We start from the raw sequence: 26,873 nt of genomic DNA, 5'->3' as shown, positions 1-26,873 counted from the left end.
AATACCCCCTTAATGTTCAAATAACAATTACATTTTTACATGTACATTCAATAACAAAAGTCCATTTATAGATTCAGTCTTTGGGGCGGCTTCCTGACCCTTTCGGGATAGCGCCTTTCCGGAGGTTCTTGTTCTTGGTGCAGAGGCGATTCTGACCCCCTTTCATCGGGTAGTTCATCGGGTTGCACTGCTACTGGGTCTGAAGTAGATACGACCGGTATGTCGGGTTCCTCCCCAGGTACTCGAGACATGGGGTTGACGCATTCCTGTGATGCTAAGATCTGATCGACGTGGCATCTCACAATGTTCTCCCCGACATCCACTGTGTACATTAATGGCCCCTGCCTTGTACATATCGTTCCGGGTTGCCACTTCTCTGTTCGATAGTCCCGGGCCAAGACTGGTTGCCCTACATTGAAGCTCCTTGTCGGCTTCTCGTTGATGTGCTGGAATTGTTTGTCCTCAACATTTCTTCGCACATTTGGTCTGAGCAAGTCCAGACGAGATCTCAACCTTCGGTTAAAGAACATCATGGCCGGGGTCTGGTTGGTAACTGCATGTGTCGCATTTCGGTAGGCTAATAAGAAATTGTCCATCTTATGCTGTAGTGGAATTTCCTCGTCGCACATGGCCTTTATCGCCTTCTTAAAGGTTTGTACGAACCTCTCAGCCAATCCATCGGTGGCTGGATGATACGGGGCGGATGTGTAATGCCTTACCCCATTCCTTTTCATGAATTTTTGGAACTCGTCGGACACAAACTGTGGTCCATTATCAGAGCAGATCTGTTCTGGCAACCCGTTTCTGGCAAATATGGTCCGTAGGACTGCAATCGTTTTCTCTGTAGTGGTTGAAGACATCTTTATCACCTCTGGCCACTTTGAATGAGCATCCACTGCTATTAAGAACATTGAGTCCATGAATGGACCAGCGAAATCAATGTGCACCCGTTGCCATGGAGAGGAGGGCCACTCCCATGGGTGTAGAGGGGCATGTGGTGGTGCATTTTGGACCTTCTGGCATCCTAAGCAGCTCTTAGTTAGGTCTTCGATTTGTTGATCGATTCCCGGCCACCACACATAAGCCCTAGCTAGGCTTTTCATTTTCACTCCCCCCAGATGACCTTCATGTAGCTCATTTAGCACTCTCTCCCTTAACTTGGGTGGAATCGCCACTCTGGATCCACACATCACTGTCCCCTGGCATACTGACAGCTGTTGTCTTCTGGATGAGAATGCTGGCAACAGTGAGTCGCCATGTGTTGGCCATCCCCTCACCGTCAATTCATATACCTGTGACAGCGTCGGATCATTGCTGGTCTCCTCTATATCCGCGTTTGTTACTGGCAATCGTTCAATTATCGACGAATAAAATATCTCGACAGGGTCCACTGCTGGTGCTTCCTCCACAGTAGGCAGTGGTAGGCGCGATAGCCCATCAGCGTTCCCATGCTGTCTCGTGCCTTTATATTCTATTTCATATTGATTCGCCCCTAGAAACAGGGACCATCTTTGTAACCGCTGTGCAGTCATTACTGGCACGCCCTTCTTAGGATTAAAGATGGTGGTCAGTCAGCAAGGTGAACTTCTGTCCATGCAGATAGTGGTTGAATTTTTTTACTCCCCATACTAGGCTGAGGGCCTCCCTGTCAATCTGGGCGTAGTTGCGCTCGGCTGAGGTTAGTGACCGAGACGCAAAGGCTACTGACCTCTCCAACCCGTCTGGGAATTTGTGCGACAGCACCGCTCCAATGCCGTAGGGTGATGCATCACATGCCAAATGAATTGGTAGTGCTGGGTTGAAATGGGCCAACACCTCTTTTGATGTGATCAATTCTTTACACTTCTGGAAAGCTCGTCTACGTTCGTCATCCCACTTCCATGGTACCCCTGTTTGCAGTAGGGTGTTCAGCGGGTGTAATACCGTAGACAAATTTGGTAAGAACTGGTAGTAATAGTTTACCAGCCCGAGGAACGACCTCAGTTGTGACACATTTTCCGGTGCTGGAGCCTTGACTACTGCCTCTATCTTGTCAGGGGACTTATGTAACCCCTCTTCATCGATGACTTGGCCGCAATACGAGATCTGTTTCTGGAAAAACTCGCACTTGTGGCGATTAGCTCGTAGCCCATATTCCTTTAATCTGGCGAGCACCTTCTCCAAGTTAGCGAGGTGATCACCGTCATTTTCGCCCGTGACCAAGATGTCGTCCAAATAACACTGGGTCCCTGGAATCCCTTGCAGGACCTGATCCATTGCCCTTTGCCAGATAGCCGGAGCCGAGGCTACTCCAAACACCAGCCGGTTGTATTGATAGAGACCTTTATGGGTGTTGATCGTAAGGTAATGTTTCGAAGCTTCTTCTACCTCCATTTGCAAGTACGCCTGGGCTAGATCAATTTTTGTGAAGCGTTTACCACCAGATAGCGAGACGAAAATATCCTCAATTCGTGGAAGCGGATATTGCACCGTGTGAAGGACTGGGTTCACAGTCACCTTAAAATCCCCACAGATGCGGACCTTCTTTGGTTCCCCAGGCGTATTACTCAACGACCTCTTCATTACAGGAACGATGGGTGTAGCCCACTCGCTCCAGTCCACTTTGGACAGTACTCCTGAACGTTCCAACCCTTCCAGCTCTGCTTCAACCGCTGGTCTGATCGCATAAGGCACTGGTCTGGCCTTCAGAAACTTTGGGCTTGCATTATCCTCTATTTTAATTGTTGCTGTTATTCCTTTTAGTGTTCCTAGTCCCACCTGGAACACTTCTTTTGCGTCAGTTAGCATTTTTGACAGTCGTCCAGGTGTGACGTCGTCATCCTTTTTGGCCTCCACCTTCAGTGCCTATATGGAATGCCAGTCTAAATGTATCTTCCGGATCCATTCACATCCTAGCAGTGGTGGTCCTCCATTTGTCAATACATATATATCCATTTTAGGTATTTCCTGACCTTTATATGTCACTTTCACCCTTATTTTTCCTTTGGGGTAGACTTTTTGCCCTGTATACGTCTTCAAGACAATCTCTGTAGCTTTCAAGGGTATGTGTGAAAATAGCCGCTTGTAGTCTCTTTGATTTATGACTGTTAGAGCTGACCCTGTGTCCAATTCCATTTCCACTTGGACTCCGTCTATCTTGAGTGTAACCCAGATAGTCTGGTGATCCTCCATTTCGGTTACATTATGTAGTTTCAGACAACCCAGCTCCTTGCTTCCGGAGTCTGTGTCACTTTTCTGTTCGTCTGAACCACTGTCCATCACCTGGTGTACCTTTTTGTACTTCTCCTGTGGAGATTTCTTACTGTTGGTTTTCTTCCCAGACCTGCAGACTCTTGCTATGTGTCCTGCTTTCCCACACTGTCTGCACACTTGGTCCTTGAACCAACAATCTTTCTGGTCATGTGTTGTTCTGCCGCAGCGATAGCACTTCCCTGTTCCATAGGTCATTTCGTTGGTGCCATATTCTTGCGGTCTCCGTTGTATCTCTGCAGCGCCCCTTGCGGCTGCTTCGTGTGCTACTGCCATACTGAAAGCTTTGTCCAGCGTAAGGTCCTTTTCTGATAGAAGCCGTTTCTGGGTTCCTTCACTTTGTAGCCCACACACAAACTTGTCCCTTAACGTGTCTGCTAGTCCCGCTCCAAACTGGCAGTATTTCGATAGCTTGCGCAGTTCCATTAGGTACTCCGCATTGCTTTCGTCTTTGTGTTGGTTCCTTTTATGGAACTTAAATCGTTCTGCTATCAGCAGCGGTGTGGGGTTTAAGTGGTCCTGTAGGATTTCTACTATGCTTTCAAAATTCTTGTTTACTGGCTTCTCTGGGGTTATTAGATTTCGCAGTAACCCATAAGTTTTTGCACCCATGGAATTTAACAGAACCAGTGCTTTATTAGCATCTGGCACTTCATTCGCCCTGCAGTACACCTCAATACGTTCCATATATGTCGCCCAATCTTCGACTTCATTGTCGAACGTAGAGATACTGCCACTCTTCGGCATCCTTGGTTGTGCGTTAACTATCACCAGTAGCGCCTCCCGCACTTCCCCTTCTTCTCCGCTGGCACAAAATGGCGTCTCCCGCGCTTTCCTTCCTTCCCGCGCTCGCCTGTCTTCTCCACTGCGGCTTCGCAAAATGGCGTCTCCCGCGCTCTTCCTTCTCTGCGGTTCAATGGCACCTCCCGCGCTCTCCCTGCTTCTCCGCGGCTCAATGGCGTCTCCCGCGCTGTCCGTGCTTCTCTGCGGCTCGATGGCGTCTCCCCTTGCTTCGCCCCACGGACCCTGATCAGCCCGTGATCCCTGGCTGTGCTCTGCGCGTTCTTCTCTTGATATTTGTCGACGCCGCTCAGTCTAGAACCCGGCTGTTTCTTACCCTCTCTCCAATTTGCAGTATATTTCCTCGACGCTGCTCGGTGATCAACCCCCGGCTGCGCCCTGCTCTCTTCACCCTCTTTCTTACCCCGTCGACGCTGCCCGGCTCTCTCTCTCTGCCGGCGGTCGGCTCCAGCCGCCGCTGCTCGGGAAGGGTCTGCTCTGGACCTGTCGTCGGTCTCTTACTGCTCGTTGTGGCTGGGGAACCAAGCCCGGCTCTCCACAGCCTCCCCAGCGAAGTTGGATCTCTGCCTGACTGCTGGGCGGTTGCTCGCGGTCGACGCCCGTGTTCCTGGACTCGACTTTTTTTTATGTTGCAGGTAGATTCGCATCAACACTCGTCGCCACTGTTAGATCCGTGGTTCAGTGGATAAATAATTACACGGATGCTGTACATAAACAAATAACAGGTCTTTACTGGAGGAGGGTAATCTCTAGACTGGGGTACAGAGGCATGCGCACAGCTTATATACCGATGTGGTCACTGCCGGTACTACAGTATACAGGAGCTGTAAAAAATAGTTCTGACTTAAAGCACATACACTACAGCAACAGTACTTGATTCTAAAGTAATATGGGTAAACAAGACACAATTATACTTTTCACTCAGAGTCTTTGGGGATGGGGCCTCAACTTCAGACATCCACACTTGAGCCCGTCCACAGCACATCCACAATGACACATGCACAGATGTCCAGGTGCATTTCGCCAAACAGCAACATTTTGTATTTATATAGCGCCGTTAATGTAGTAAAATGTTCCAAGGCGCTGCACAGGAGTATTATAAGACAACAATTTGACACCGAGCCACATTCTTACAGGACCTCACCGTCCTTGGCCTCTTGTACTGTTCCACGGAAGCTCAACGTAAACTCGAGGAACAGCACCTCATCTTCCGATTAGGCAGTCTGCAGCCTTCCGGTCTCAATATCGAGTTCAACAATTTCAGATCATAACCTCTGCCCCTATTTCATTTTCACTTATATTTTTCCACTCCTTTCCTTTCCCCCCCCCTTTCCTTTTGTTTCTCTCTCACACCTGGCAGCTATCTTTTGCCCTGCCAGTACACTTTACACCTAATTACAGCCTATTACCATCTCGTCTAGCTTCTAATCTCTTTTACTTCTTTTGGTTCTTTTATTCTTTTGTCCGATCGCAGCCCTGCCTTCGATCTAGTTCCTTTTCTCTCCAGTTTTGAAGAAGGGTCAAACCCGAAACGTCAACTCAAATTTCTCTCCACGGATGTTGCCTGACTTGCTGAGTTTTTCCAGCATTTTCTGTTGTTATTTCTTACAGGGCTTGACAGGGTAGATGCAGGGAGGATGTTTCCCCTGGCTGGAGAGTCTGGAACCAGGGGTCACAGTCTCAGAATAAGTGGTCGGCCATTTAGGACTGAGATGAGGAGAAATTTATTCACTCAGAAGGTGGTGAATCTTTGGAATTCTCTACCCCAGAGGGCTGTGGAGGCTCAATCGTTGAGTATATTCAAGACAGAGATTGATAGGTTTTTGAATATTAAGGGAATCAAGGGATATGGGGATAGTTCAGGAAAGTGGAGATGAGGTAAAAGATCAGCCATGATCTTATTGAATGACAGAGTAGGCTTGAAGGGCCAAATGGTCTTCTCCTATTTCTTATGGTCTGATGTTATTATAAGAAGAAATTATGGCAGATGAGGAGGTAGGTTTTAAGGAGCTTCTTAAAGGAGGAAAGAGAGGTAGAGAGGTGGTGAGCTTTAGGGAGGGAGTTCCAGATCTTAGGGCCTTGGCAGCTGAAGACGCGGCCACCAATGGTTGAGTGATTAAAATCAGGAATGCTCAAGCGGGCAGAATTAGAGGAGTGCAGATATCCCGTGGGGTTTGTGGGGCTGGAGGAGATTACAGAGATAGGGAGGGGCGAGGCCATGGAGGGATTTGAAAACAAGGATGAGAATTTTGAAATCGAGGCGTTTCTTAACCGGGAGCCAATGAAGGCCAGTGAGCACAGGGGTGATGGGTGGACGAGACTTGGTGCGAGTTAGGACACGGGCAGCTGAGCTTTGGATGACCTCAAGTTTACCTAGGGTAGAACGTGGGAGTCCGGCCGGGAGTGCGTTGGAATAGTCAAGTCTAGAGGCAACAAAGACATGGATGAGTGTTTCAGCAGTAGATGAGCTGAGGCAGGGGCGGAGACGGGCAATGTTACCGAGGTGGAAAGAGGTGGTTATGCTGCAGATATGTGGTCAGAAGCTCATTTCAGGGTCAAATATAAATAGAACATAAAATCTTTCATGAACCAGCGCAATCAGGCAGTGTTTTGGAACATATTTTAGAGTCATAGGCCTAGAAATTCGGTGGGCTGCGCCACCAGTTAGAGCCTAAAGAGGGCACTCAGTGGCTTTAGCGCCACTGGCCACGCCTCCCGCGATATTTAGCGGGGCGTTAATGGCGGCGTTAGCCTGTAGCGCTGCGCCGCCACCGATGACGTCATCGGTGTGCGCAGCGCCCCGCTACCGCCCCGATCGTGATATTTGGTCGCGCCCGCCTCTGTAACACCGGTCGCAAATTGCGCCCAGTTCACGGGGCCTACCTGTGGCGGTAGTGGCGCAAATTAAGGTGGAGGTGCGGGGTGGCCATTTTTTTTGGTGGCTGCCTGCCAGCACCTTCATCCCCAGCCTCCTGATCCCCCCCCCCCCCGGGCAGTGCCGGCTGTGTCCTGAGATCCCGGCACTTCTCCTCGGTGCTGGGTTCTTTTGCCGGCACTCGCGATCGGTCATCGCGCTGGTGCAGGCCCTCCCCCTTAAGAAGGGGAGGAAGGCCTGCAGTACCGTAGCACTGCGGCATGTTGCGCTGCGATATTCAGTTTCAGTGCCCCAAGAGGGTCGCGGGGCGCCTCGAGCAGCGCCCCGCGTCCCTCTTGGAGCGCTCAAACTGAATTTCCGGCAGGCGCAATGGCTCCGTTCGCAGCGGTAATTCCGGCGCCCAGGCGAGCTTGGCGCCCCGTTTGGGGCCCCACCGAATTTCTAGGCCATAGAGTTATACAGCACAGAAAGAGGCCCTTTGGCCCATCAAGCCCTGTCTATTCTAATCCCATTTTCTAGCACTTGGTCCGTAGCCTTGTATGCTATGGCATTTCAAGTGCTCATCTAAATGCTTCTTGCCTCTACCACCCTTTCAGACAGTGAGTTCCAGATTCCAACCACCCTCTGGGTGAAAAAGTTTTTCCTCAAATCCCCTCTAAACCTCCTGCCCCTTACCTTGAAACTATGCCCCCTGGTTATTGACCCCTCTACTAAGGGGAAAAGTTCCTTTCTATCTACCCTATCTATGCCCCTCATAATTTTGTACACCTCAATCAGGCCCCCCCCTCAGCCTTCTCTGCTCTAAGGAAAACAACCCCACCTGTCCAGTCTCTCTTCATAGCTGAAGTGCTCCAGCCCAGGTAACATCCTGGTGAATCTCCTCTGCACCCTCTCCAATGCAATCACATCCTTCCTATAGTGTGGCGACCAGAACTGCACACAGTATTCCAGCAGTGGCCTAACTAGCGTTTTGTACAGCTCCATCATAACCTCCCTGCTCTTATATTCTATGCCTCGGCTAATGAAGGCAAGTATCCCATATGCCTTTTTAACTACCTTAACTACCTGTCCTGCTGCCTTCAGGGATCTATGTACATGCACACCAAGGTCCCTCTGATCCTGTGTGCTTCCTAGGGTCCTACCATTCATTGTGTATTCCCTTGCCTTGTTAGTCCTCCCAAAATGGATCACCTCACACTTTTCAGGATTAAATTCCATTTGCCACTGTTCTGCCCATCTAACCAACCAGTCTATATCGTCCTGTAGCCTGAGGCTTCCCTCCTCACTATTTACCACTCCACCAATTTTCGTGTCATCTGCGAATTTACTTATCATACCTCCTAAATTCATATCTAAATCATTAATGTACACTACAAACAGCAAAGGACTCAGCACCGATCCCTGTGGTACACCACTGGACACAGGCTTCCAGTCACAAAAACAAACTTTGACCATCACCCTCTGCCTCCTGCCACTAAGCCAATTTTGGATCCAATGTGTCAAATTGCCCTGGATCCCATGGGCTCTTACCTTCTTGATCAGTCTCCCATGCGGGACTTTGCTAAAAGCCTTACTGAAGTCAAATGAAGATGAATACGTGGCTAGTGGAATGGTGCCAGGGGGAGGGATTCAAATTCCTGGGACATTGGAACTGGTTCTGGGGGAGGTGGGACCAGTACAAACTGGACGGTTTGAACCTGGGCAGGACCGGGACCGATGTCATTGGGGGAGTGTTTGCTAGTGCTCTGGGGGAGGGTTTAAACTAAAATGGCAGGGGGTTGGGAACCTGTGCAGGGAGACAGAGGAAAGGGAAACAAGGATAGAAGCAAAAGACAGGAAGGAGAAAAGCAAAGGTGGCAGTCAGAGAAATCAAGGGTTTAAATCAAACATGGCCACAGTAAATAATAATTCTAAAAGGTTTAAGAGTGTTAAAAAAACAAGCCTGAAGGCTTTGTGTCTTAATGCGAGGAGCATTCGTAATAAGGTGGATGAATTAGCTGCGCAAATAGAGGTAAACGGATATGATATGATTGGGATTACGGAAACATGGCTCCAGGGTGACCAAGGCTGGGAACTCAACATCCAGAGGTATTCAATATTCAGGAAAGACAGGCAAAAAGGAAAAGGAGGTGGGGTAGCATTGCTGGTTAAAGAAGGGATTAACACAATTGTAATGAAGGATATTAGCTCTGATGATGTGGAATCTGTATGGGTAGAACTGAGAAATACCAAGGGGCAGAAAACGTTAGTAGGAGTGGTATACAGACCCCCCAAACAGTAATGCGGAGGTTGGGGATGGCATTAAACGGGAAATTAGAGATGCGTGCAATAAGGGCACAGCAGTTATCATGGGTGACTTTAATCTACATATAGATTGGGCCAACCAAATTAGTAACAATACTGTGGAGGAGGGATTCCTGGAGTGTATACAGGATGGTTTCCTGGACCAATATGTCGAGGAACCAACTAGAGATCAGGCCATCTTCGACTGGGTATTATGAAATGAGAAAGGATTAATTAGCAATCTTGTGCGAGGCCCCTTGGGGCAGAGCGATCATAATATGATAGAATTCTTCATTAAGATGGAGAGTGAAGTGGTTGACTCAGAGACTAGAGTCCTGATTTTGAAGGTAAGCATGCAGGTGCAGCAGGCGGTTAAGAAGGCAAATGGTATGTTGGCCTTCGTAGCAAGAGGGTTCGAGTACAGGGACAAGGATGTCTTGCTACAGTTGTACAGGGCCTTGGTGAGACCGCACCTTGAGTATTGTGTGCAGTTTTGGTCGCCTTACCTGAGGAAGGATGTTCTTGCCATGGAAGGAGTGCAGCGAAGATTCACCAGGCTGATACCTGGGATGGCAGGAATGACGTATGAGGAGAGATTGTGTCGATTGGGCTTATACTCACTGGAGTTTAGAAGATTGAGAGGGGATCTCATCGAAACCTATAAAATTCTGTCAGGCCTGGACAGACTAGATGCAGGAAGGATGTTTATGATGGCTGGGGAGTCCAGAACCAGGGGTCATAGTCTAAGGATAAGGGGTAAGCCATTTAGGACTGAAATGAGGAGGAAGTTCTTCACCCAGAGAGTGGTGAACCTGTGGAATTCTCTGCCACAGAGGGCGGTGGAGGCCAGTTCATTAAATATATTCAAGAAAGAGTTGGATATATTTCTTAAGGCTAAAGGGATCAAGGGATATGGGGAGAAGGCAGGGACAGGGTACTGAATTTGGATGATCAGCCATGATCTCATTGAATGGCGGAGCAGGCTTGAAGGGCCGAATGGCCTACTCCTGCTCCTATCTTCTATGTTTCTATGAGGCGCGAGTTGGGTAGGATTGATTGGGGAATGTTACTCAAAGGGTTGACGGTGGGTAGGCAATGGCAAACATTCAAAGATTGCATGGATGAACTACAGAATTTGTTCATCCCTTTTTGGCATAAAAATAAAACAAAAAAGGTGACTCAACCTAGGGATAGCATAAGATCCAAGGAGAGGACATATAAATTGGCCAGAAAAAGCAGTAAACCTGAGAATTGGGAGCAGTTTAGGATTCAGCAAAGGAGGACAAAGGGATTAATTAAGAGGGGGAAAATAGAGTATGAGAGTAAACTTTCAGGGAACATAAAAACTGACTGTAAAAGCTTTTATAGATATGTGAAGAGAAAAAGATTGGTGAAGTCAAGCATAGGTCCCTTGCAGTCAGAATCAGGGGAATTTATAATGGGGAACAAAGAAATGGCTGACCAATTAAATATATACTTTGGTTCTGTCTTCACAAAGGAGGACACAAATAACCTCCCAGAGATGTCGGGGAACATAGGGTCTAATGAGAGGGAGGAACTGAATGAAATCAGTATTTGTAGGGAATTGGTGTTAGGGAAATTGACGGGATTGAAGGCCGATAAATCCCCAGGGCCTGAGAATCTACATCCTAGGGTACTTAAGGAAGTGGCCCTAGAAATAGTAGATGCATTGCTGGTCATCTTCCAAAATTCTATAGACTCTGGAACAGTTCCCATGGATTGGAGGGTAGCTAATGTTACCCCACTGTTCAAAAAAGGTGGTAGAGAGAAAACGGGGAATTATAGACCGGTAAGCCTGACATCGGTAGTGGGGAAAATGCTAGCGTCCATTATAAAAGATGTAATAGCAGAGCACTTGGAAAACAGTGACAGGATCGGACAAAGTCAACATGGATTTGCAAAAGGTAAATCATGCTTGACTAATCTACTGGAATTTTTTGAAGATGTAACTAGTAGAATAGATAAGGGAGAATCAGTGGATGTGGTGTATTTGGACTTTCAGAAAGCTTTCGATAAGGTCCTGCATACGAGATTAGCGTGTAAAGTTAAGGCACATGGGATTGGGGGCAAGGTACTGACTTGGATAGAGAACTGGTTGGCAGACAGGAAGCAAAGAGTTGGAATAAACGGCTCTTTTTCCGAGTGGCAGGCAGTGTCTAGTGGGTACCGCAGGGATCGGTCCGAGGACCCCAGTTATTCACAATATATATTAATGATCTAGACGAGGGAACTAGATGTAATATCTCCAAGTTTGCAGACGACACAAAGCTGGGTGGGCGTGTGCGCTGTGAGGAGGATGCAGAGAAACTCCAGTATGATTTGAACAGGTTGGGTGATTGGGCAGATGAATGGCAAATGCAATATAATGTGGATAAATGCGAGGTTATCCACTTCGGTGGCAAAAACAGGAAGGCAGATTATTATCTGAACAGCAATAGATTGGGAGAGGGGGAAGTGCAACGAGACCTGGGTGCCCTTGTGCACCAGTCGCTGAAGGTAAGCATGCAGGTGCAGCAGGCAGTTAAGAAGGCAAATGGTATGTTGGCCTTCATAGCGAGAGGATTCGAGTACAGGAGCAAGAATGTCTTGCTGCAGCTATACAGGGCCTTGGTGAGACCACACCTTGAGTATTGTGTGCAGTTTTGGTCGCCTTATCTGAGAAAGGATGTTCTTGCCATGGAGGGAGTGCAGTGAAGATTCACCAGACTGTTACCTGGGATGGCAGGAATGACGTACAAGGAGAGATTGGGTTGATTGGGCTTATACTCGCTGGAGTTTAGAAGAATGAGAGGGGATCTCATTGAAACTTATAAAATTCTAACAGGACAAGACAGACCAGATGCAGGAAGGATGTTCCTGATGGCGGGGGAGTCCAGAACCAGGGGCACAGTCTAAAGATGAGGGGTAAGCCATTTAGGACTGAGATGAGGAGGAATTTCTTCACCCAGAGAGTGGTGAACCTGTGGAATTCTCTACCACAGAAGACAGTTGAGGCCAATTCATTAAATATATTCAAGAAGGAGTTAGATATATTTCTTAAGGCTAAAGGGATCAAGGGATATGGGGAGAAAGCAGGGACAGCGTACTGAGTTTGGATGATCAGCCATGATGTCATTGAATGGCGGAGCAGGCTCGAGGGGCCGAATGGCCTACTCCTATCTTCTATGTTTCTATGAAGTCCATGTAGACTACATCAACTGCAGTATCCTCATCCACACACCTAGTCACCCCCTCGAAAAATTCAATCAAATTCGTTAGACATGATCTCCCCCTGACAAAGCCATGCTGACTATCCTAGATTAATCCTTGCCTCTCCAAGTACAGACTAATTCTGTCCCGCAGAATTTTTTCCGATTATTTCCCTACCACTGATGCTAGGCTCACTGGCCTGTAATTCTCTGGTTTATCCCTACTACCCATCTTGAATAATGGTACTATGATAGCTGCTCTCCAGTCCTCTGGCACCTCCCCTGTGGCCAGAGAGGTTCTGAAAATTTGTGATAGAGCCCCATGCAATCTCCTCCCTTGCCTCACACAGCAGTCTGGGATACATCTCGTCTGGGCCTGGGGAATTATCCACTTCTAAGCCTGCTAAAACCGCTAGTACCTCCTCCCTCTCAATACTAATTTGTTCAGGTATATCACAATCCCCCTGCCTGATTTTTTTGCCTACATCGTCCTTCTCCATAGTGAACACAGATGCAAAATATTCATTTAAAACCTCACCTACATCTTCCGGCTCTACACACAGATTGCCACTTTGGTCCCTAATGGGCCCTACTCTTTCCCTGGATATCCTCTTGCCCTTAATATACTTATAAAATACCTTGGGATTTTCCTTTATTTTGCCCGCCAGCGTTTTTTCATGCCTCCTCTTCACTCTCCTAATATCTTTTTTAAGTACCCCCCTGCACTTTCTATACTCCTCTAGAGCTTCCACTGTTTTTAGTCCTTTGTATCTGCCAAAAGCCTCCCTTTTTTTCCTAATCCACTCTTGTATATCCCTTGACATCCAGGGTTCCCTGGGCTTGTTGGTCCCACCCTTGACCTTTACGGGAACATGTTGGCGTTGTACTCTCTCTATTTCCTTTCTGAAAGACTCCCACTGCTCTGATGTGGATTTTCCTACAAGTAGCTGATCCCAGTCCACTTTGGCCAGATCCTGCCTTATCATATTAAAATCGGCCTTCCCCCAATTTAGAACCTTTATTTCCGGTCCACCTTTGTCCTTTTCCATGACTACCTTAAATCTCACCGAATTATGGTCACTGTCACCGAAATGCTCTCCCACTGACACGTCTACCACTTGCCCGGCTACATTCCCTAGAATTAGGTCCAATACCGCCCCCTCTCTTGTAGGACTTTCTACATGCTGGTTCAAAAAGCTCTCCTGGATGCACTTTAAGAATTCCGCACCCTCTAAGCCTTTCACACTCTGACTATCCCAGTTAATATTGGGGAAGTTGAAATCCCCTACAATTAATACCCTATTATTTCTACACTTCTCTGAGATTTGCCTACATATCTGTTCCTCTCTCTCCCCCTGACTGTTTGGGGGTCTTTGGTACTCTCCCAGCAAAGTGCTTGTCCCCTTTTTGTTTTTAAGTTCTACCCATATGGCCTCATTAGAGGAACCTGCTAAGATATCATCCCTCCTTACAGCAGTAATTGACTCCTTGATTAATATTGCGACACCCCCTCCTCTTTTACACCCCCCTCTGTCTTGCCTGAAGATTCTATACCCCGGAATATTGAGCTGCCAGTCCTGCCCCTCCCTCAACCATGTCTCTGTGATAGCAACAATATCATACTCCCATGTGTTCATCAACACCTTCAATTCATCTGCCTTACTCGCAAGACTCCTTGCATTAAAATAAATGCCATCCAGCCTTGTCATACTCCCTTGTGCCGTTACATATTTGCTCTGCCTTCCAGGCTGACTTGTTTTTTCCTCTATATTTAGCTGTGCATCACCCCCTACTATAGCTCCACTCTGTATCCTATCCACCTGCCAAGTTTGTTTAAACCCCCCCAAACAGTAATAGCAAACCTCCCCGCAAGGATGTTGGTCCCAGGAAGACCTGTCAAATATATGAATGGAGATCAATGAAAAAACATAGTAAAACTTTAAATAAATGTTTAAAAAAAAAATCACATTTTTAAAATGACTTGAAATTACAATAAATTAAGTATTTTAAACAAAAATGTAGTTTTTTGAAAATAAAATACGTTTTTTACGGGGCTAAAAAATAAACATCTTTTTTGAAGTATTTCTAAATGATAAATCAGTGAAAAAAATATTTTTTTTAACTTTTTTCAACTTTTATCTTAGTAACCAGGCGTAAGAATTGTAAGGGTTTTCTGTGGGTGGAGGGTCTCCAAAAAGCGGAACTATCTGCCCGCAGAGGCCCTTCTCCAGGGCAGCCGGAGGATCTGTCAAGACCATTCTTGACCGATCGGAAATGCCGGTTTTCAGTGCATGCGCTGTGCATGCCTGAAACCGGCATTTCCGATGTCCCTACGGGTGGGTACACAGCGCGTACACACCTGTAGGGATTGGAATATCTGGGCCAATATGTTTAATGTTTTTAGTTAAGACAAATGGATCTCCCAAGGTGTTGCACATAGGAGTCAAGACAAAATGTAGTTTTCAGCTGAAGCAGAGTTAGAATCTGAGGGATAAATGGATCAGGGTGTGCAGACATAATTCAGTCCCCATATTAAAGTCATACATTCTGTCCTGATTTTTATATATTTCCAGTATAAATGGCTATGTCCATTTTTATAATGTAAGCTTGTCACATTAACTACACCATCCCACCAATGCTGGCATTGCACCAGCTCCAGTGGCAGGAGGATGTCATTATATTATGATACATTTACAACAGCTGTTTTAATTATAAATGTGGATATAGCAAGTATAGTGGAAAAAATTGACAGGAACTGTGCACGAATGCAAGAATTTTAATATATATCGAGACATATAAGGGTCAATTGAACAATCCTACATTCTTCCCACATTCTGCACATGTGTATCACTGAATTGGGTAAACAGGATGCAGCATATGATTTGCAAGTGAGGCAATTTTTTTTGAAAGTCGTGCAAAAGCTTCATTACGGCTCTTAATTTCAGTCCCATGCCAGTCAGTGATGTTTTTTTACCTGTTCACTCCATTAGTGCTACTTGTCCAGGTGCTGGTAGATGACCATTGCCAGCTTGCTTCTTAAAGTATGCTTAACTGTTTAGTATTGGATCTAAAGTTTATTTTGCCTTTTGGATATCTTTATCTGAATTTTCCATGGTGCATTCCTACATGTTGGTGTTTAACATTTTTCTTGCAATGCAAAACAGTTCTTCCCCAATCCTTTTCAAGCAAGTCTGCCTGACAGCTGCTATTTCACTTGCAGCAAGCAGCTTAGCTTGGGAATGTCTTTGGTCATTTCTATAGATTTGTTGGAGGAAGCACAGCTTCTGTGGAAGAAATCCAAACAGGTGTGATGCTCCTGTGGCATTTGGACACACACTCACTCTTACCCCATCAGCTGTGTTCACATCTGGCACGTCCTGGGTATGTCTGAAAAGCACTGCTTCATTGTCTATGCTCTATGAGGAAGGCAGTAACCAAATTCCTCGTGCCTGACTCCAGACAAATTCCATCACCAGGACGGTTCTGTTTTTGGTTGTGAAGGTGATTACATCATTAAATTTGTACGCCACTGAATCCTTCCAAGCCACCAATAGAGATGTTTGCCAAATCTGTCAGTCTTATCTGTACCAATGTAATGCAAGCCCTGTTTGCTAGGAAAAAACACTTTTCATCACTTTTCTCATGGAAAGTAAGCATTAGCCTGAGAGGGTATGCATTTGTGCCAGGTGTAAGCTTTCCCAAAAGTCCAGACGGCTGTTGATGGCACACAGGTTGCTATCTGGACCTGTAACCAGAGGAAAGGCTTTCCAGATATCCCGCCCCATGCCAATCATAGCACTCTCATTACTTGTGAAAAATACATCCACAGCCTATTCTAATGGTATTCATGAGTTGCCTTTGCTGAAATGGGTGAACTCAGCTGCCGCTCTAGTAGTGCAAAGTCCCAAGAGAGTGCAGTGGTCCCATGATATTCCAGGTAGGATCGCTGAATCATTCCTTTAATGCTATTGGATGTGAACTAAATTATATTTATTTTTAAACATTATCCCCAAAATATAATGGTCACCTCCCAATATATGAGATGTAATTAGTAGAAAGTTGTGCTTTGTTTTCAATAATAATCCCCCATCACACACAATCATTTACTTTTTTCTTCCAAATTTCTCCCTTCTTCTCCTGAAAGTGTTGACTTATTGTGGGGTACATTTTCACAGGTAGCAGCAGCCTTCCTGTCCAGTTGCTATTCTTCATAAGTGTTGCATGTTGTGAAGCTATACAACACTGGAAGGCATCACAACTAACACCTTCCCCATCCAATGCTGATGTGCACTCTTCAGTAGACATGTTACTGGATACCATTGGAAACCTTAGCCTGGGGACACTGAGTCCAGTTTTGGTGTCTACAGCTGGCCCAGCTGCGATCACCTAACTTAACAGATATCAGCAAACAAACCCAGGTCTGTGCTGCTCTGCACGAGTCAGCACCGCACCAGTCAGAGCATTTATTCACGGCATGTATGTAGTCCCTTGAAGTTAATCAGCAGCATATGTTTAACTAGATTGTAACTAGCAGAATAGATAAGGGGGAACCAGTGGATGTGGTCATAGAGTCATTGGGCTGGACTTTCATTCAGGTGCGGGTTGGTGTCGTGTAATCCGCATTTCATGTTAGCCCCACGAATCTAATTCAATGTGGGAGATTGCTGCAATTTTAACTAAATTGCCCAATTGAGTTCCAGCGTGTGGGAACCCATGGCAAATGAGTTTCTCCAGTCTGAAAGTTGCCTCCGATGACGTCATCATTGCTGCTGCATTTAAGGTCGGCAACAAGCTTTGCTTCTTCTGCAGGCTGCCAACCTTTTGGCATTTGCTGATACACTGAGCTGGAGGCAGAATGGCCATAGAAAGACAGAGGTCTGCACCCTGATTCGACGACGTTGCCCTGCAGGCTTTAGTGGAGGGAGCAAGAGCTCACAAGGAGGTGCTCTTCCCTTCATCAGGGAGGAAGAAGCCTCCCCAGCAGACAAAGGCTGTGTGGCTGCAAGTGGCAGAGGAGGTCAACTCCTTGTCAGCTACCCGCAGAACCTGGATACAGTGCAGGAAGAGATTTCATGACCTTCAGCGCACTGGAAAAGTGAGTATGAATTTCCCATCACTCTCAATCTGATCCCCATTGCCTTTCCTCAGCAGCACTCAGCTTTAGCAATCTCTTCCTCCACATCCCACTTGACACTGACATCCATGCACCCTTACCCATTCCCTCTCTCTCTCTGGTCACATTCACCCAACTATTCGACTATGCAGCCTTCACACTCCCTATCATTTTGATGCTATGAAAACAACTGACAACACACAGGGAGGGCCCTTGGTCTTGGCACCTCACTCCATCTTTGTCTCCTTCTAAGCATCTATGCTATGGATTCTCTATCCTCACTCCTTTATTCTCACTCAACCTCCACTTGTCTCCCTCATTGTAGGAAAAGAGAGCTCACAATAAAAGAGAACGAGCGAGGACAGGAGGAGGGCCACCATCAGTAGTCCACCTCACCCCCTGGGAGGAGGCAGTCCTGGAGATCGTAGGACTGGAGGATGACGCGCATGTGGGGGACGGACAGACGGGTGCATCACACCAAGCTGGTGAAAGAATAGTTTTTCATCTCTCTCATTGACATTGCATGAGTCGCTGATAATGTTTCGGAAGCTCTAACAGATGAACTAATGATAATGTGCATGTAACCTTGGCATCACATCTCTGACTCTTTCCTTTACTCCCCCACAGAACTATCGCAAGCACCCGTCCCCACTAGCCAGGAGGAACAGCATGAGCCTGAAGACTCCTCAGAGGAAGCTGCAACCTCTGAGGGCGCAGCGTCAGCAGAATTCAGCGCATCCAGCACCAGCGCAGGCACTCACACCTCGGTGGGACCTTCGGGACATAGAGTTGTCACCTGGTGTATCACAGCTCACAAGTGAGCATCAGCACATTGTGGAGACAGGGACAGCAGTGGAGAGTCCTAGTCGGAGGGCGCAGGACTCTGCCAGCTCGGCTCAGCTGCATGTCGACCCTCTGCCTCTGGGTCCATCCACAGTATCAGCGGTGATGGCACTCCAGGAAAAGGTGCAGGAGTCTCTGGCAGGTTTTGTCTCCAGGGTCGCTGCGAGTGTGGAGTGAATGGAGGAGTCCATAGCAAACATGAGCAGAGCCTTTGTGGAGTCATTGGTGCATGAACGCATCACCACGGAAAGGATGGCAACCTCCATGGAAAGGATGGCTACAATAGATGAGAGGATGGCTACGGCCATGGAGGAGCTAAGTCGCCAGAGTGTTGAAAACATGGTGAGTCTTCAAAATAGACTGACATCTCTGGAGGAGTGATGGGCAGCTATTGAGCAGAGAAACCAGACCTTCATGGCAGTCCCTCTGAGTAGGACTGCCAGTGCAGATACGGGTCCCCATAGCCCCCCTGATGTGCAGCAAGGTGCTCTCAAGCCACTTGCAAGCGATGAGGGAGACCTGACCCATGAGAGGGAAGTTGGTGGCAGACATCAAGGAAGTGGGGGCTCCTCTCCAAGTGCTCACACTTCCATGCCACTGCAGAGCCCTCGGTCAGAGCCCCACCAGAATCCACACCCAGCTGAGATCAGCGTCTCAACCCCTGCACAGCCACAGGAGCAGCAGACTGTTGACAAGCCCTCACAGGTTCGCCACCCCAGAGGACGCCCGCCAAAGGTGTCGAGAGGTGTAAGAGAAAGATACTGCACAAATAGTCACAAGGGTAGTCACTAGGGTGAAATTTGATGTTTTATGTGTAAAAGCCATCATATGAATCATGTACATAAAAAATCTGATGGCTACTGCTGTAGTTGTGGCGTTTGTCATTTCGCGAATGGGACTTCCACATTGAGGGCTTAGGATTACTTGCAATTGTCAGTATAGTGGTCAAATTGGTAGGAATCAGCTGGTTCGTGGCCATTGTCGATGCTCAGGTAAGAAGATGCGAGGCATAAGTGCTTGAGTGGCTAGGCTAAGCAAATCTGGCCAAGATGAGTGCGTTCCTTGCATCCCGGGCAGCTATGTTCTCGCGTACTGCTGCCGCTGGTTGATGGGCCTCTGCAGGATGTTCGTTTTCGCTCTCCTCATCTGAGGAGGATATGTGAGGAGCCACTTGGTCCTCAGGAATCTGCAAGTTACGACGCTGTGCCATGTTGTGAAGTGCACAGCAAACCACGACAATTATATCGGGCCCTGGTGAGACCACACCTGAATATTGTGTACAGTTTTGGTCTCCTTATCTAACAAAGGATATACTTGCCATAGAGGGAGTGCAATGAAGGTTCACCAGACTGATTCCTGGGATGGGGGGATTGTCCTATGAAGAGAGATTAAGTAGACAAGGCCTATATTCTCTAGAGTTTAGAAGAATGAGAGGTGATCTCATTGAAACATACAAAATTCTTACAGGGCTTGACAGGGTAGATGTAGGGAGGATGTTTCCCCTGGCTGGGGAGTCTAGTTCCAGGGGTCACAGTCTCAGAATAAGTGGTCGGCCATTTAGGACTGAGATGAGGAGAAATTTCTTCACTCAGAGGGTGGTGAATCATTGGAATTCTCTACCTCAGAAGGCTGTGGAGGCTCAGTCGTTGAGTATATTCAAGACAGAGGTCGATAGATTTTTGGATATTAAGGGAATCAAGGGATATGGGAATAGTGCAAGAAAGTGAAGTTGAGGTATAAGATCAGCCATGATCTTATTGAATGGCGGAGCAGGCTCGAGGGGCCAAATGGCCTACTCCTGCTCTTATTTCTTATGTTCTTAATAGCTCAGTCCTTTTGTTAATAAAATATCAGTAAAGAAATCTGAAACATAAATAAATAGAGAAGAGATGATTTTAACATCTTGCTAAATTGTCATATTTAACAGAATATAACTCTATGCTATAGTTGGAAACTAGGTTGTGAAGGTTCAGCCTCACAACTCTTTCTTTGACAGTTCTTACTTCATACCAGTGCACTCTTGTTACAGTTATTGATTAAAATTGCATTTAGATGCTAAAGCACTAAAATTGTTGCTAAATTAGTCAATAACTGCGTATTTGTAATATGGCATTCTGCTAAATAACTGTAAAAGGCAGGCTGGGGGAGGTACAGAGGTGCCCAACATTTAAAATTTTTCTTTTCATTTCCAGATTCACAGAATCTCAGACCTTTATGGAAACATTCCTTTTGAATGTGCAAATTACAGAACCTAAATCCAGTATCATCAAGTTCGGCTTGGTTGGCCTTCAGGTCCAAGAGTTTTATGGGGTATCAAATCCCATTGACAAAAATGTTGTGTCTTTCAAATACAATGTAAACAGAATAGATACAATTTGTACAGTAAAGATCTTATCGACCGAGGCCCTTGTTCCAGCCCATGGACAGCTTATTGTTGATGATCCTAGGCATCGTGGACAAGGAAATTTACTAGACGCTGCACTGAAACAGCACGTTAGGAAAGGTAACTACTGACTTTGTGATTTTAAAAAAGTATTTGAATGTCAGAATGTCACACGCTATAACAGGTTTACGTGTACTGAAGTTATATGATTTAGTAACTTATAGGTGCCAATTAAATAAAGAACATACTTAGGAAACATTTTACATAAATGATATATAAATTCAAGTAATCATATATTGATATGGTTACATCTATATGTGTCAAATAAATGTAACTGTTCAATCATGAAAATGCTTAGTTTATGTGTATGTGCATAAAGTATTGACAATTTCAATTCTTCAGTAAGACAGGCTAAAATTCCATGTCCCAGCAACAAGGCCTGCCCAACTGGTGTTAAGGAAGTGTGGTTCCTAAAGGCTAACTGTGAAGATTTCCTAGCAATGGGGCTGAAATATCAACACTTCAGTCCACCCTCTCCTGATACTGACTATATTCCAATTAGAGTAGAGGTCAGAGATGAAAGGAGCAGATTCTTGCTTCAGGTAATCATTTTGTCAAAAACATTTTAAAGTAATTGAATAAATGTGTAAATCTAAAGGGACAACTTATGTGGTGGCTTATTATTAAGCTGTTATATTAAGGAATATAAGACTGCATAGAAAGAGAAATAGCCAACCAGAACACTCCTTCTACAAACCATGCACAATCTACAGTACCATGGACTCCATTTCCAGTCATTTAATCTCCTGTGGTAATATTCTCCATGAACGTTCCCTGATTCCCAAAGGTAATCAGCCAAAACTCCATACTCACTTTATCTATTTAACCATCCTCACTTCTCCACTATTCAGCCCTCGTAAGCTGTGCTCCAGAAAACATTTATTTTCTTTCCACTTCCACACTAGCAGCAAAAAAAAACATTGGTTGGGTGCAGGCAATACACTAGTGGTGGGAGCAAAAAACTGCGTTAAATGACATTTAAAGGGAAAGGGCAATTAAAGATTACATAGGATATACAGCACAGAAACAGGCCATTCGGCCCAACCAGTCCATGCCAGCGTTTATGCTCCACTCGAGCCTCCTCCTGTCTTTCCTCATCTAACTCTATCAGCATAACCCTCTATTCCCTTCTCCCTCATATGCTTAAATGCATCTATACTATTCGCTTCAACCTCTCCCTGTGGTAGTGAGTTCCACATTCTCCCCACTCTCTGGGTAAAGAAGTTTCTTCTGAATTCCCTATTTGATTTCTTGGTGACTATCTTATATTGATGGCCTCTAGTTATGCTCTTCCCCACAAGTGGAAACAATCTGGGCTGGATTTTACCTGCCGAGACGAGTTGGGGGCGGGTCTGCTGCCTTCTGGGTTCTAGTCACACCCCCAGCGACGTCTGACGCACAGACGCTATTTTCCCCTGATTGGCCTTGTTAAGCCCACCCTGCGGGCTTGCTGGCCAATTAAGGGAAAGCCGGTGTCAGATGACGTCAGTTGATGACGTTTCATCTGACGGATTTCTTAACGGGATATGAACCATTTTTTTTAACAGATGATTTGACAGTGTTTGACAGCATTGAGGTGCTGTCAAACACTGACAATCACTGTACAAAGGTGAGCCCTTGCACTCAGGCTTTCCAATGACTCTCTCCTTAGGATAAAACAGATGGCAGTTGCAGGTGAGGGTACAGAAGTGATCTGTCACTTCTCCTAATGAGGTGAGGCCACACAAACACTTCAAAGCTTGTCACCTACAGAAAAATCTAAACACATTAAAAATGACTTTCCCAACATTTCCTTACCTTTGGTACTCACCAGTGTCCTATTGCATCCTTCACACCACTTCTGCAGCTGTCATTTATACACAAATGTTTTAACAGACCCACAGCATGCCTCACTTACCCTGGCGGGGTTCCCCGACGTCAGGAAGCCCACAGCAGAAGTCTCAAAATGGGGAAAAAGCCTCTTAACTGCCTGTTAACTACCTGTTAACAGGCAGTTAAGTGGCTGTAATCCTCTTCCCACCGCTAGGAGTTGGGTCCCTGTGCAAATCGGGGACCCGACTCCCGGGAAGATTGGTTGGAGGCGGGTTGGGAGCGGTTTCAGGATCCGCTTCCATTCTTTTTAATTTTCCCAGCAGTCCCGCCTCCAGACCCGCCTCCTCAGGGCTGGTAAAATCTAGCCCCCTCTCTGTATCTACTCTATCAAAACATTTCATAATTTTAAAGACCTCAATTAGGTCACTGCTCCGCCTTTTTTTTTCAAGAGAAGAGACCCAGCCTGTTCATCCTTTCCTGATAGATATACCTTTGCATTTCTGGTATCATCCTTGTAAATCTTCTCTGCATCCTCTCCAGTGCCTCTGTATCCTTTTTATAATATGGCAACCAGAATTATACGCAGTACTCCGGGTGTGGTCTAACCAAGGTTCGATACAAGTTTAGCATAACTTCACTACTTTTCAATTCTATCCCTCTAGAAATAAACTCTAGTGCCTGGTTTGCTTTTTTTATGGCCTTGTTAACCTGTAAATAGCTACCCTTTACCCCTACTTTCTGCTTTCTGTCTTGAAGCCAGCTAGCTATCCATTCTGCTACTTGTCCCATGACTTCGCATTCTCTGACCTTATTTATTAGTCGATTATGTGGTACCTTATGGAAGGCCTTTTGAAAATCTAGATAAATTACATCTACTGCATTACCCTTGTCTATTCTCTCTGTTACTTCTTCAAAAAATTCAATGAGGTTGGACAAGCAAGACTTTCCCTTTTGAAATCCATGCTGACTATTTATTATAATTCTAGATGTTCTTCTATTTTCTCTTTTAGTAGGGATTCCATTATTTTTCCTACCACCGATGTTAAGCTGACTGGTCTATAGTTCCCTGGAAATGTTCTAGCTCCCTTCTTAAATATAGGTATTATGTTAGCTATCCGCCAGTCCTCTGGCACTACACCTTTTTCTAATTAATTATTAAATATGTGCAGCAATGCCTCTGCTATCTCTTCCTTAGATTCTTTTAAAAATGCGCGGATGTAATCCATCCAGACCAGAGGCTTTTTCCTCTGAGTTTGATTAGTTTATTTAATATAGCTCCTCTTTTTATTTTAAATGCAGTTATTTCATTACTAATCTCATAATCGAATGTCATGTCCACCTGTTCTATCTCCCTGGTAAATACTGAAGCAAAGTAATTATTTAATATTTCTGCCATCTCTGTATCACTGCCTGTGGTATTATCTTGTCCTTCCCTTAGTGACCCTATTCCCATCCCGACCTTCCTTTTTTTTTGATTTGCCTGTAAAATATTTTACTATTTTGTTTTATGTTCCTTGATAATTTAATTTAATAGTTCCTCTTTGCCTCCCTAATCTCTTCATATTCTCTCTTGTCATGCTCTCCCCTGCGGTCCATGTACTTAGTGTATGCCTCTTTCCTTACCCTCAATTTTTCCCTTATGGCTTTATTTATCCATGGTGCCTCATTAGTGTTCAGCTTGTTCTTGTTTTTTAGTGGAATATCTTTTTCCTGGACTCTGTGAACACCGTTTTAAATGTTTCCCATTGCTGTTCTACGTCATTGTTTGCCAATATTGTTGTCGATTATATTTTCCCGAGTTCTATTCTCAGCCCCTCAAAATCAGCTTTTCTTCAATCTATTACTCATGTCTTCGTCATACTTATGTCCTTCTCAATTATTATTTTAAAGCGCATTTTTAATGGTCACTATTGCCTAGATGTTCCCATACTTTTACTTCTCTTATCTGCTCTGGTTCATTCCCCATTAGTAGATCCAATAGTGAATCCTCCCTTGTTGGACTTTTTACATATTGGGTTAGAAAGGAGTCCTATACACATTATAGGAACTCCATTCCTTTTATCTCCTTTACTTGCCTCTTCTGTCCAATTAATATCGGGGTAGTTGAAATTCTCCCATGATTATTATTCCACGATTTTTACTAATTTCCCTAATTTGTTTGCATATTTCTTCCTCCACCTCCCTTCCACTATTAGGTGACCTGTACACTACCTTTTTTATGCATTCATGGGATGTGGGCATCGCTGGCAAGGCCAGCATTTATTGCCCATCCCTAAGTGCTCTTGAGAAGGTGGTGGTGAGCCGCCTTCTTGAACTGCTGCAGTCTGTGTGGTGAAGGTACTCCCACAGTGCTGTTAGGGAGGGAGTTCCAGGATTTTGAACCAGCGACAATGAAGGAACAGCAATATACTCCCAAGTCAGGATGGTGTGTGACTTGGGAGGGGAACTTGGAGGTGATGGTGTTCCCATGCGCCCTTGTCCTTCTAGGTGGAAGAGGTCAAGGGTTTGGAGGTGCTGCCGAAGAAGCCTTGGCGAGTTGCTGCAGTGCACCTTGTAGATGGTATACACTGCAGCCACGGTATGCCGGTGGTGGAGGGAGTCAATGTTTAAGGTGGTGGATGGAGTGCAGATATTAGTGTGATTTATCCTTTATTATCTTTTATCTCTATCCACATGGATTCCATTTCTGTCTTGCTGATAGCTGCGTCACTTTTTTCTACTGCCATTATGTTATTCCCTAATAAGTACAACTACTCCACCTCCCCTTTTTCCCTCTCTATCTTTTCTAAATATGTAATAACCTGCAATGTTTAATTCCCAGTCCAGATTTTTCTGTAGCCATGTCTCAGTAATCCCTATTATGTCTGGTTCCTCACAATGCACGATTGCCTCCAGCTTCCCTGTTTTATTATGGACACTCTGTGCATTGCTGTACAGACAGTTTAACTTATTTTTAATAGCAGTTTCTTTCACTTTATTTTTAACCATCTTTTTGCACTCCTGTTCTATAACTCTATTTATTCCCTGGCCATCAATGTCCTCCCTTACTTCCTATGCTCTACTTTCCTGTTTTGTTTATATTTCGACTGATTTCATTTCTTGTAGATCCCTCCGCCCCCCCCCCCACCATCTTACTAGTTTAAAGCCTTTGCCACCTCCCTATTTGCCCTTTCCGTTGGAATTGTTGAAAACTTTTTTGAATGCCTTTGGAAAGACTCGCAAAGCATTTCAATACATTAGCCTTTGCCACGGCTGAAGTGGGAGGAGAATAATAAGTGACAGGCATAATTGAAGTGAAAGGAAACCCGAAGTACAGATATGAATGTGTAGGCAGATGATGGACCACCCCAGCACTCAACTCCTGTTGGATGACTGCTGAAGCGGAGGTGATGCTGCTTGTGAGACTGGTGGCCCTCTGCGCCACTCCATGACACCATCCCCATAGACCAGCGTTGCAGCACTCTTGGAAGGAGGTGGAACCAAGTTTCCAGCCATGGCTGACTGGCGCTCTCATTGAATGAGCCAGCTCTATGCTGCATGGTAGCTGAAGGTCCTTGCAGCAGATGGCCCAGCTCTGTAACTGGCTCTCTACTGCCCTGTCCCATGAAAAAACAGTGCCTCCTGGTCATTGTGTATGATGTTAGATGTGCAGATATAGTAAATAGTGATGTAATAAGACTACACTCTTGGTTTGAGTATAAAGCAAGGCTGTAATCAACTTGTTTCAGAACATGGAGGTCTAGTTGTACTTCACTAGTTCCTGTCTTACAAAATGTCCCTGGGCAAGCTGGGCCCACGCCCAAGTATTTATACTCCTTGGATAGCGCCACCAGCTGGCCGTCCAGTGTTATTTCATGAGTCGTTTCTTCATGGTGATGAGATTTATAACAGATAGCATCTTGGAGGGCACAATAAATAGGAAATACTGGCTGTTGATCACCAGTGCTATTGAAAGCATGACATACTGTATTTGAAGTATTTCTGCAGCAGCATCCAACATGGTTAGTCAGGCGTTCACATAACTTCATGCTGCCATCTTGTCTTATTCCTCTGGGAATAGGATGCAATTCTACATGCACTAATCTATCAAAATGAGGTCTGGTCTGTTGTGTATGTAACCGTTTACCTTTAAGGGAACTATAGAATGTAACCGTTCGCCTTTAAGAGCACTACTTTAGGGTGGCACTATCTATTGGCTCATGTATACTGTAATACCGATAGTGACCACACCAGTATATAAGGGTT

The 26,873-nt window shown here is 45.6% G+C and overlaps 1 protein-coding gene across 2 annotated transcripts in view; it reads left to right on the top strand.

Moving 5' to 3' along the window:
• frem1b (Fras1 related extracellular matrix 1b) overlaps positions 1–26,873 on the top strand; it is a 295,010-nt gene that overhangs the window by 56,235 nt on the left and 211,902 nt on the right. For both annotated transcript variants that reach the window (XM_085982850.1, XM_085982849.1), the window contains exons 4-5: positions 20,566–20,876; positions 21,159–21,358. In XM_085982850.1, the coding sequence (XP_085838976.1) occupies positions 20,566–20,876; positions 21,159–21,358 (511 nt within the window). The remainder of the gene's footprint in view (positions 1–20,565; positions 20,877–21,158; positions 21,359–26,873) is intronic.

This window comes from Somniosus microcephalus, chromosome 3, assembly GCF_052327205.1.
Source record: "Somniosus microcephalus isolate GS21.2 chromosome 3, FLI_Smic_1.0, whole genome shotgun sequence".
NCBI classification, from domain to species: domain Eukaryota; kingdom Metazoa; phylum Chordata; class Chondrichthyes; order Squaliformes; family Somniosidae; genus Somniosus; species Somniosus microcephalus.
This window is presented reverse-complemented; position numbering and strand designations above follow the sequence as displayed.